This window comes from Oncorhynchus kisutch, linkage group LG21 (genome assembly GCF_002021735.2).
Source record: "Oncorhynchus kisutch isolate 150728-3 linkage group LG21, Okis_V2, whole genome shotgun sequence".
NCBI lineage: Eukaryota > Metazoa > Chordata > Actinopteri > Salmoniformes > Salmonidae > Oncorhynchus > Oncorhynchus kisutch.
The window spans coordinates 42,715,185-42,726,746 of NC_034194.2; the positions used below are offsets into that span (position 1 = coordinate 42,715,185).

The 11,562-nt window shown below is 46.4% G+C and overlaps 1 protein-coding gene across 2 annotated transcripts in view; it reads right to left on the reverse strand.

Annotated features, from left to right (window-relative positions):
• chrna2b (cholinergic receptor, nicotinic, alpha 2b (neuronal)) overlaps nucleotides 1-11,097 on the reverse strand; it is a 54,840-nt gene extending 43,743 nt beyond the window's left edge. The window contains exons 1-2 of one of the 2 annotated variants that reach the window (XM_031800340.1): nucleotides 10,253-11,097; nucleotides 1,479-1,630 (exon numbers count right to left, since the gene is read on the reverse strand). In XM_031800340.1, the coding sequence (XP_031656200.1) occupies nucleotides 1,479-1,630; nucleotides 10,253-10,319 (219 nt within the window). In that variant the 5' untranslated portion in view covers nucleotides 10,320-11,097. Of the gene's footprint in view, nucleotides 1-1,478; nucleotides 1,631-10,243 lie in introns of both variants that reach the window. The other variant, XM_031800339.1, reaches the window with a different exon arrangement.
• Between the last annotated feature and the right edge of the window lie 465 nt (nucleotides 11,098-11,562).

Below are 11,562 nucleotides of genomic sequence, written 5' to 3' on the forward strand. Positions count from 1 at the left end.
ACTAGGGACAGGGGAAGAGAGAGAGAGATGGAGAGAACTAGAGAGAGGAAAGAGAGACATAGAGAATGAGAGATGGAGAGAACTAGAGACAGAATGAGCGAAGGAGAGAACTAGAGACAGAGGAAGAGAGAGAGAAAACGAGATGAGAGAATGAGATGGAGAGATGGAGAGAACAAGAGAGAGAAAACGAGACATGGAGAAAACTAGAAACAGAACGAGAGAGGGAGAGATCTAGAGAACGAGACATGGAGAGAACTAGACAGAGGAAGAGAGAGAGAATGAGAGATGGAGAGAACAAGAGACAGAACGAGAGACGGAGAGATAGAGAACTAGAGACAGAGGAAACTAGACAGAGAGAATGAGAGATGGAGAGAACAAGAGACAGAGAGAACGAGACATGGAGAGAACTAGAGACAGAGAGACAGAACTAGAGACAGAGGAAACTAGACAGAGAGAATGAGAGATGGAGAGAACTAGAGAACGAGACATGGAGAAAACTAGACAGAGGAAGAGAGAGAGAATGAGCGACAGAGAGAACGAGAGAACTAGAGACAGAGGAAGAGAGAACGAGAGAACTAGAGACAGAAAGAGAGACAGAGAGAACTAGACAGAGGAAGAGAGAACGAGAGAACTAGAGACAGAGGAAGAGAGAACGAGAGAACTAGAGACAGAAAGAGAGACAGAGAGAACTAGACAGAGGAAGAGAGAACGAGAGAACTAGAGACAGAAAGAGAGACAGAGAGAACTAGACAGAGGAAGAGAGAACGAGAGAACTAGAGACAGAGGAAGAGAGAACGAGAGAACTAGAGACAGAAAGAGAGACAGAGAGAACTAGACAGAGGAAGAGAGATGGAGAGAACTAGAGAGGAAGAGAGACAGAGAGAACGAGAACGGAGAGTGTGAGAGAAGGTTTGTGTAACAATGTACAGTATATTCAAAATCCCTGCCACTCTCAATTTAAATTGCGGCCATGCTTGTGTGCAATACTTCTCTGTAGTTATTGACTGAAGGATTGTTTGATTACGTTGTTTTCCACACCTTTACTCTGCTTCAAAGCCCCTGTGAGGCAACTGATGGAGATTGAAGGATTTGTTTCAGTTTGCTGTGAGAGTTCATTTAGTAACACCTGTTTTGCAATTTCATAAACAGGTCTGCCAATTACACTTAACTAACTGTTTATTCCCAACGATAAGCTCATTGGGGAACAATGCGAGAATATTCAATGAATATAATTTACATAAATTCATAATTTCTGCAACAAGCTGTCAGTCAACACTGCTGCGATCCTATGAGGTTCATTTGGACTGGTAGAGCATGACGCTGGGGTATAGTTCCCACTGGGCCCACCCATACGAAAATGTATATACGTCCTTATTCACTTTGGATGAAAATGACTGCCAAAGGGCCTAAATTATTATTATTATATTATTATTATATTCTTAGCATTATATTATTATTATAATTATAATATAACTTACCACATCGATAAGCTGTGCTATGGAGAGTCCGAACTTGACGATGACCACGTCTGAGATGTTGGGTACGGGTCTGGACCACTTGTTGTACCCGATGAAGAGCTTCTTGAACAGCTCGTCCTCCGCATGTGAATGGGCTTTCTCAAGACAGAAAACTACAGGGGCCACAAGAGACACGGCGCTTAGAGTTTTATAACAAACCTGTTGTTGTATCCAAGACATCAAATCAAATTGTATTTGTCACATGTGCCAAATACAACAGGTGTAGTAGACCTTACAGTGAAATGCTGAATACTACAGGTGTAGTAGACCTTACAGTGAAATGCTGAATACAACAGGTGTAGTAGACCTTACAGTGAAATGCTGAATACTACAGGTGTAGTAGACCTCACAGTGAAATGCTGAATACAACAGGTGTAGTAGACCTCACAGTGAAATGCTGAATACAACAGGTGTAGTAGACCTCACAGTGAAATGCTGAATACAACAGGTGTAGTAGACCTCACAGTGAAATGCTGAATACTACAGGTGTAGACCTCACAGTGAAATGCTGAATACAACAGGTGTAGTAGACCTCACAGTGAAATGCTGAATACAACAGGTGTAGTAGACCTTACAGTGAAATGCTGAATACAACAGGTGTAGTAGACCTTACCGTGAAATGCTGAATACAACAGGTGTAGTAGACCTCACAGTGAAATGCTGAATACAACAGGTGTAGTAGACCTCACAGTGAAATGCTGAATACAACAGGTGTAGTAGACCTTACCGTGAAATGCTGAATACAACAGGTGTAGTAGACCTCACAGTGAAATATATAGGTATTACGGTACAGCATCAATGTGGAGACTATATACAGGGGGTACCGGTACAGAGTCAATATGGAGGCTATATACAGGGTATTACGGTACAGCGTCAATCTGGAGACTATATACAGGGGGTACCGGTACAGAGTCAATGTGGAGGCTATATACAGGGGGTACCGGTACAGAGTCAATGTGGAGACTATATACAGGGGGTACCGGTACAGAGTCAATGTGGAGGCTATATACAGGGGGGTACCGGTACAGAGTCAATGTGGAGACTATATACAGGGGGTACCGGTACAGAGTCGATGTGGAGGCTATATACAGGGTATTACGGTACAGAGTCAATGTGGAGACTATATACAGGGTATTACGGTACAGAGTCAATATGGAGACTATATACAGGGTATTACGGTACAGAGTCAATGTGGAGACTATATACAGGGTATTACGGTACAGAGTCAATATGGAGACTATATACAGGGTATTACGGTACAGAGTCAATATGGAGACTATATACAGGGTATTACGGTACAGAGTCAATATGGAGACTATATACAGGGTATTACGGTACAGAGTCAATATGGAGACTATATACAGGGGGTACCGGTACAGAGTCAATATGCAGACTATATACAGGGTATTACGGTACAGAGTCAATATGGAGACTATATACAGGTGGTACCGGTACAGAGTCAATGTGGAGACTATATACAGGGGGTACCGGTGCAGACTCAATGTGCGGGGGCACCGGTACAGAGTCAATGTGGAGGCTATATACAGGGGGTACCGGTACAGAGTCAATATGGAGGCTATATACAGGGTATTACGGTACAGCATCAATGTGGAGACTATATACAGGGGGTACCGGTACAGAGTCAATGTGGAGGCTATATACAGGGGGTACCGGTGCAGAGTCAATGTGGAGACTATATACAGGGGGTACCGGTACAGAGTCAATGTGGAGGCTATATACAGGGGGTACCGGTACAGAGTCAATGTGGAGACTATATACAGGGGGTACCGGTACAGAGTCAATGTGGAGGCTATATACAGGGTATTACGGTACAGAGTCAATATGGAGACAATATACAGGGTATTACGGTACAGAGTCAATGTGGAGGCTATATACAGGGTATCACGGTACAGAGTCAATGTGGAGGCTATATACAGGGTATTACGGTACAGAGTCAATGTGGAGACTATATACAGGGTGTTACGGTACAGAGTCAATATGGAGACTATATACAGGGTATTACGGTACAGAGTCAATGCGGAGACTATATACAGGGTATTACGGTACAGAGTCAATATGGAGACTATATACAGGGTATTATGGTACAGAGTCAATATGGAGACTATATACAGGGTATTACGGCACAGAGTCAATATGGAGACTATATACAGGGTATTACGGTACAGAGTCAATATGGAGATTATATACAGGGTATTACGGTACAGAGTCAATGTGGAGACTATATACAGGTGGTACCGGTACAGAGTCAATGTGGAGACTATATACAGGGGGTACCGGTGCAGAGTCAATGTGCGGGGGCACCGGTACAGAGTCAATGTGGAGGCTATATACAGGGGGTACCGGTACAGAGTCAATGTAGAGACTATATACAGGGGGTACCGATACAGAGTCAATATGGAGACTATATACAGGGGGTACCGGTACAGAGTCAATATGGAGACTATATACAGGGGGTACCGGTACAGAGTCAATGTGGAGGCTATATACAGGGGATACCGGTACAGAGTCAATATGGAGACTATATACATACAGGGGGTACCGGTACAGAGTCAATGTGGAAGCTATATACAGGGGGTACCGGTACAGAGTCAATGTGGAAGCTATATACAGGGGGTACTGGTACAGAGTCAATGTGGAGGCTATATACAGGGGGTACCGGTACAGAGTCAATGTAGAGACTATATACAGGGGGTACCGATACAGAGTCAATATGGAGACTATATACAGGGGGTACCGGTACAGAGTCAATATGGAGACTATATACAGGGGGTACCGGTACAGTGTCAATGTGGAGGCTATATACAGGGGGTACCGGTACAGAGTCAATGTCTGGGGGCACCAGTGTCAAGGTCATTTAGGTAATATGTACATCTAGGTAGAGTTATTAAAGTGGCTGTGTTAACAGAGAGTAGCAGCAGCGTAGAAGAGGGGTCTGGGTCACCATTTGATTAGCTGTTCAGGAGCCTTATGGCTTGGGGATAGAAGCTGTTTAGAAGCATATTTGACCTAGACTTGGCGCTCCGGTACCGCTTGCCGTGCAGCAGCAGAGAGAACAGTCTATGACTTGGGTCGCTGGAGTCTTTGACATTTTTAGGGCCTTCCTCTGACATCGCCTGGCATAGAGGTCCTGGGTAGCAGGAAGCTTGGCCCCGGTGATGTACTGGACCGTTCGCACTACCCTCTGTAGTGCCTTGTGTGCGGAGGCCGAGCAGTTGCCATACCAGGCAGTGATGCAACCCGCAATGCTCTCAATGGTGCAGCTGGAAAACCTTTTGAGGATCTGAGGACCTATGCCAAATCTTTTCATCTTTTACCACTTGGGGGCGGCCCGTCAGGAAGTCTAGGATCCAGTTGCAGAGGGAGGTGTTTAGTCCCAGGGTCCTTAGCTTAGTGATTAGGTGATTAGGTGATTAGGTGATTAGATTAGGTGATTAGGCCCCCCCTTGGGTTGTGCCATGGCGGAGATCTTTGTGGGCTATACTCAGCCTTGTCTCAGGATGGTAAGTTGGTGGTTGAAGATATCCCTCTAGTGGTGTGGGGGCTGTGCTTTGGTAAAATGGGTGGGGTTATATCCTTCCTGTTTGGCCCTGTCCGGGGGTGTCCTCGGATGGGGCCACAGTGTCTCCTGACCCCTCCTGTCTCAGCCTCCAGTATTTATGCTGCAGTAGTTTATGTGTCGGGGGGCTAGGGTCAGTTTGTTATATCTGGAGTACTTCTCCTGTCCTATTCGGTGTCCTGTGTGAATCTAAGTGTGCGTTCTCTAATTCTCTCCTTCTCTCTTTCTTTCTCTCTCGCGGAGGACCTGAGCCCTAGGACCATGCCCCAGGACTACCTGACATGATGACTCCTTGCTGTCCCCAGTCCACCTGGCCGTGCTGCTGCTCCAGTTTCAACTGACCTGCCTTATTATTATTCGACCATGCTGGTCATTTATGAACATTTGAACATCTTGGCCATGTTCTGTTATAATCTCCACCCGGCACAGCCAGAAGAGGACTGGCCACCCCACATAGCCTGGTTCCTCTCTAGGTTTCTTCCTAGGTTTTGGCCTTTCTAGGGAGTTTTTCCTAGCCACCGTGCCTCTACACCTGCATTGCTTGCTGTTTGGAGTTTTAGGCAGGGTTTCTGTACAGCACTTTGAGATATCAGCTGATGTACGAAGGGCTATATAAATACATTTGATTTGATTTGATATGATTAGCTTTGAGGGTACTATGGTGTTGAACGCTGAGCTGTAGTCAATGAATAGCATTCTCACGTAGGTGTTCCTTTTGTCCAGGTGGGAAAGGGCAGTGTGGAGTGCAATAGAGATTGCATCATCTGTGGATCTCTTGGTGCGGTATGCAAATTGGAGTGGGTCTAGGGTTTCTGGGATATTGGTGTTGATGTGAGCCATGACCAGCCTTTCAAAGCATTTCATGGCTACAGACGTGAGTGCTACGGGTCGGTAGTCATTTAGGCAGGTTACATTTAGGCTACATTTAGGCTACATTTAGGCAGGTTACATTTAGGCAGGTTACATTTAGGCAGGTTACATAGGTATAATTATGCATTTATACATATCATTTGATTGAATGTTTTGATTGAATGTTTTTGTCTGAGGGGCTTGTCTTGTATAATGCATAGAGTAGTAGTGGGCCGCCGAACGGTTCAGTCTGGACAAGGGGGACAGTTCAGTCTGGGCAGGCGGTTCAGTTTGGGCAGGGGGAACGGTTCAGTCTGGGCAGGGGGGACAGTTCAGTCTGGGCAGGTGGGACGGTTCAGTCTGGGCAGGGGGGACGGTTCAGTCTGGGCAGGGGGGACGGTTCAGTCTGGGCAGGGGGGACAGTTCAGTCTGGGCAGGGGGGACAAGGAAGAACTCCTTCTCCCCCCCCCCCATCTCATTCTAAGGGATTCCCACTGGCCCCTTCATCAACGTAATCACAGTAAATTACACGCATCATTACTTCCAGCAGCTAACAGAGCAGGGTATGTTTACCAAATGGTAGCTTATTCCCTTTATAGTGCCATTCCCATAGGGCTCTGATCAACAGTAGTGCACTACGGGGAATACAGGCTACCATTTAGGACACACCACGGGGATGAGCTGGGAACTAATCCATCCGTCTCAGTCAGAAGGTGTTGTGGGGTCAACCTCATACAAACACAACCTATTGTTGAGCTGCCAGTAAGCTGTCATTCAGGATGACACTGACACCAAAAAAATAAACCATTTCTGTTCTCTATTCAATTCAATGTGAATTATATGTGAACGAATATCCTCATGACCTGCCAGTTTAGTGTGTGACACCTGCCTGTTTAGTGCGTGACACCTGCCAGTTTACTACGTGACACCTGCCTGTTTACTACGTGACACCTGCCAGTTTACTATGTGACACCTGACATTTTACTACGTGACACCTGCCAGTTTACTACGTGACACCTGCCAGTTTACTACGTGACACCTGCCAGTTTAGTGTATGACACCTGCCAGTTTAGTGTGTGACACCTGCCAGTTTAGTGTGTGACACCTGCCTGTTTAGTGCGTGACACCTGCCAGTTTACTACGTGACACCTGCCTGTTTACTACGTGACATCTGCCAGTTTAGTGTATGACACCTGCCAGTTTAGTGTGTGACACCTGCCAGTTTAGTGTGTGACACCTGCCTGTTTAGTGCGTGACACCTGCCAGTTTACTACGTGACACCTGCCTGTTTACTACGTGACACCTGCCAGTTTACTGCGTGACACCTGCCAGTTTACTGCGTGACACCTGCCAGTTTACTGCGTGACACCTGCCAGTTTACTACGTGACACCTGCCAGTTTACTGCGTGACACCTGCCAGTTTACTACGTGACACCTGCCAGTTTACTGCGTGACACCTGCCAGTTTACTACGTGACACCTGCCAGTTTACTACGTGACACCTGCCAGTTTACTGCGTGACACCTGCCAGTTTACTATGTGACACCTGCCAGTTTACTACGTGACACCTGCCTGTTTACTGCGTGACACCTGCCTGAAACATATATCAGCAGTCAACTTTAACTGGTACAAACCCTTTCCTGTTTACCTGCCAGTTTATAACTGGTACAAACCCTTTCCTGTTTACCTGCCAGTTTATAACTGGTACAGACCCTTTCCTGTTTCCCTGCCAGTTTATAACTGGTACAAACCCTTTCCTGTTTACCTGCCAGTTTATAACTGGTACAAACCCTTTCCTGTTTCTCTGCCAGTTTATAACTGGTACAAACCCTTTCCTGTTTACCTGCCAGTTTATAACTGGTACAAACCCGTGTGTGTGTGTGTGTGTGTGTGTGTGTGTGTGTGTGTGTGTGTGTGTGTGTGTGTGTGTGTGTGTGTGTGTGTGTGTGTGTGTGTGTGTGTGTGCCACCACCATTACCAACCTGTAAGTAATCCTCCTCTGGACCACAACAGCATGTCATTATTATCGCCTTGTCTAAAGTAGCCAAGCAGTCAGTCAGCCAGCCAGCCATCCACCCACCCAGCAAGACAACCACCCACCCAGTCAGGCAGTTTGCAAGTTAATCAGTCAGCCAGCCAGAGAGCCAGTCAGCGAGTCAGAAAACCAGCCAGCCAGCCAGTGGAGGAAGGCCAGGGCCAACAACCCTGCGAGACAGCAAATCAGGTCCAGCCAGCCAGCCAAACAGTCAGTCAGCCTGCCAACCAGCCAGCCAAAGCCAGCAAGTCAACCAACCAACCAGCAAGCCAGTCGGCCAGCCAGTCAGTCAGCAAAACAGCCAGCCTGTCAGTCAGACAGAGAACCAGTCAGTCAGTCAAACCAGCAAGTCAGTCAATCCAGCCAATCAGTCAGCCAGCCAGCCAACCAGCCAGTCATTCAGTCAGCCAGCCAACCAGCCAGTCATTCAGTCAGCCAGCCAGCCAGCCAGTCATTTAGTCAGCCAGCCAGCCAGCCAACCAACCAGTCAGTCATTCAGTCAGTCAATCAGCCAACCAGCCAGTCATTCAGTCAGCCAGCCAGCCAACCAGCCAGTCATTCAGTCAGTCAGCCAACCAGCCAGTCATTCAGTCAGCTAGCCAACCAGCCAGTCATTCAGTCAGCCAGCCAACCAGCCAGTCATTCAGTCAGCCAGCCAACCAGCCAGTCATTCAGTCAGCCAGCCAGCCAGCCAGCCAACCAACCAGTCAGTCATTCAGTCAATCAGCCAACCAGCCAGTCATTCAGCCAGCCAGCCAGCCAACCAGCCAGTCATTCAGTCAGCTAGCCAACCAGCCAGTCATTCAGTCAGCCAGCCAACCAACCAGTCATTCAGTCAGCCAGCCAACCAGCCAGTCATTCAGTCAGCCAGCCAGCCAACCAACCAACCAGTCAGTCATTCAGTCAATCAGCCAACCAGCCAGTCATTCAGCCAGCCAGCCAGCCAACCAGCCAGTCATTCAGTCAGCTAGCCAACCAGCCAGTCATTCAGTCAGCCAGCCAACCAACCAGTCAGTCATTCAGTCAGTGATTCATGTCGTTATGAACCAATTACCTAGCTGAGGTAGGTTGGAGATCAGGAACGTGTACAAACTGCTATGACACTATTTCTGTAACCTGTAGATAGGATACGTTGCAAAAAAGATATATTTGGTCTACCACAGTCTTACGAAAATGCACGTGTTCTAATTCTGGCAAGGCATCTTCTTTGCATCACACCATACTTCAATTATGCGCGTACTTGAAGCTCCGCTGTGACTACGCATCTGTCCTTCCGTCTGGAATAAGACCAGCACGCTGCAGAGACTATCGGAGACCAGATGCTCCGGGTTTGACAAAAAGCCATCGAACACCGCAGATCAAAGCCCCGCCTGTCAACGGAGTGAGAAAAGAAGAGATGACACCTCAGTTCCATGCCTAGCACTTGGAACTTTGGGATCTTGGACACTGATCAAATTGTTTCGGCAGGGCGTGTAGCCCCTTGGGCAGCACATTAGAGTGTTGTGTGTGTGTGTGTGTGTGTGTGTGTGTGTGTGTGTGTGTGTGTGTGTGTGTGTGTGTGTGTGTGTGTGTGTGTGTGTGTGTGTGTGTGTGTGTGTGTGTGTGTGTGTGTGTGTGTGTGTGTTGTTTCAGAGTGTACCCTAGAGTGGCTCCCTTTGAACGAGTCAGCAACTTCTCGGGCCAAACGTGCTCTTGGGAGAAATTGTCTGAAAATCCTCCCCATTCCACTTCGAAGTGCATAAGCCACGGTAGCCAGCTGCACAACTCTCGTCAATATGTCTGCGGCTGCCACATTTAGAGTTATGTGGGGGTATTCAACAGTTGTGTTAGCCCGAAGCTTTAATGAGAAATAAGCAATTTAATTAATGAGAAATCAAGAGTGGCGTACAGTGCTCAGGCTCATTTAGAAAGTAACGAGAAGGCGATGAGCAGGTTGGTTTAGATCCCAGACAACAGCGCATCTGCTGTAGCAGCCGATTTAAACACGAGGAAATTATTGAAAAGGCGGGAGAATTCTGAGAGTTTTCTGAGAATTCTGAGAGTTTTGGAACGATGGAACCACAGAACGAGAGAACATGGTACGTCATTTCTTATTTATGGTGAAATCGACTTAGGCACATTGTCAATGAAGGAACTGACATGGTAGGTTTAAACGGCTGCATCATTGAATGGCATAGCAATGGCATTCACACACCTTGGTGGGAAAAAAACGCTATAAATGTCAGGAGATAAGTCTAAGCCCAAATAAATAATAAAACGAACTTACTTGACTCACATAAGAAGAAACAACAGAACGCAGTGGTCCCAGCTGAGAACAGGTGGTTGAATAACCCACGCTCCATATTTCACCCCCGGTGACTTTCTATCTTTCTACTTCCCTGAAAAGCATCTAGTTTCTATCTAAATCTCTCTTCAATCAAAAACCATAGACTTTGTTATATTATGATATTCTCTCCGAAAATGTTATCTTGAAACAATGATGACGTGGGGGAGAAAGTCGGCTTCCGTGTCAATTCTTGAGATGCCCTCTCGTCCTGTCATCTTCGCGTATGAGGCATATCAGGACAAGCGGACGCCGTGCCTCACTTCAGATATCGCATACTAGGCGCTTGATAGGCGGGAGAGAGTGACGTTAACGCCACTTCTAGTGGTGTGCTCTTTAGAGATGATAATTAATTAAACTGATTGAATAACTTTTAACTCCGTCGTTTCCACAACTCTCCGTCTCTGTCCTCGTCAACGTTTCCGTTTAGCAGCTGTATGTATCCAAATGCGTTGGGCGTAAAAACGGAGCGCTGCACATCCCGTGCCGCCGCTGAAATACAAATAGGGACGCGCAAAAACGCTCCGTGAATAAATGAGCGCCTGCGCTGTTTTATGATATTACCATATCTCGAGATGTTTTAACAACAGTATCCGAAGTTTGGTTGGTTATTACACACATTCTCACAAGCACGCTCATGTCATTTATGCACGGATGCAGACAATTATCCAGGGAACAGCTATTAAACACATTTCCAAGCAGATACAAATATTTGTTCTCTATTCTCACGTCTACATAAGGGTTAACGTATCCAGAAGTGCAATTTTATTGTAATTTCCATTTTGAGCATTTTTTTCCTCCTCCTGATTCACCACGACAAACCTCACGAGCTCCTCTGGGAATAAGAAATGTGAGGCACGGTGGCATTGACTGACCGAGTCTACTCTCCCTCCTTCCCGGACTCTCTCCCCCGCTGCCCATTTATGTAAGAGACGCAGGAGAACTAGATTGAATCTCCATAAAGCCTCGACAACGCCATGTCAACATTAAACAGTTGTGTACTTTCAAAGAACGAGTAAAAAAATAATGAAACAGGAGGCAACTAAAAATGTCATCGCAGACTAGGTATAAGTTTCATTTAAATAAAAGTTAATTAGCTTTTTTTCTGTGTGAATATACAAAAAATAATACGTTTTTTGTACTTATTTTGCGCAGTGTCACTTGAATGTGTAGTGCTGAGCTATGCAGGTATGATATGCTCTATTCAAGAGTCTCCAGAACCAAAGACTAACTTCTTAATGACTGGATGATGGATGGACCAC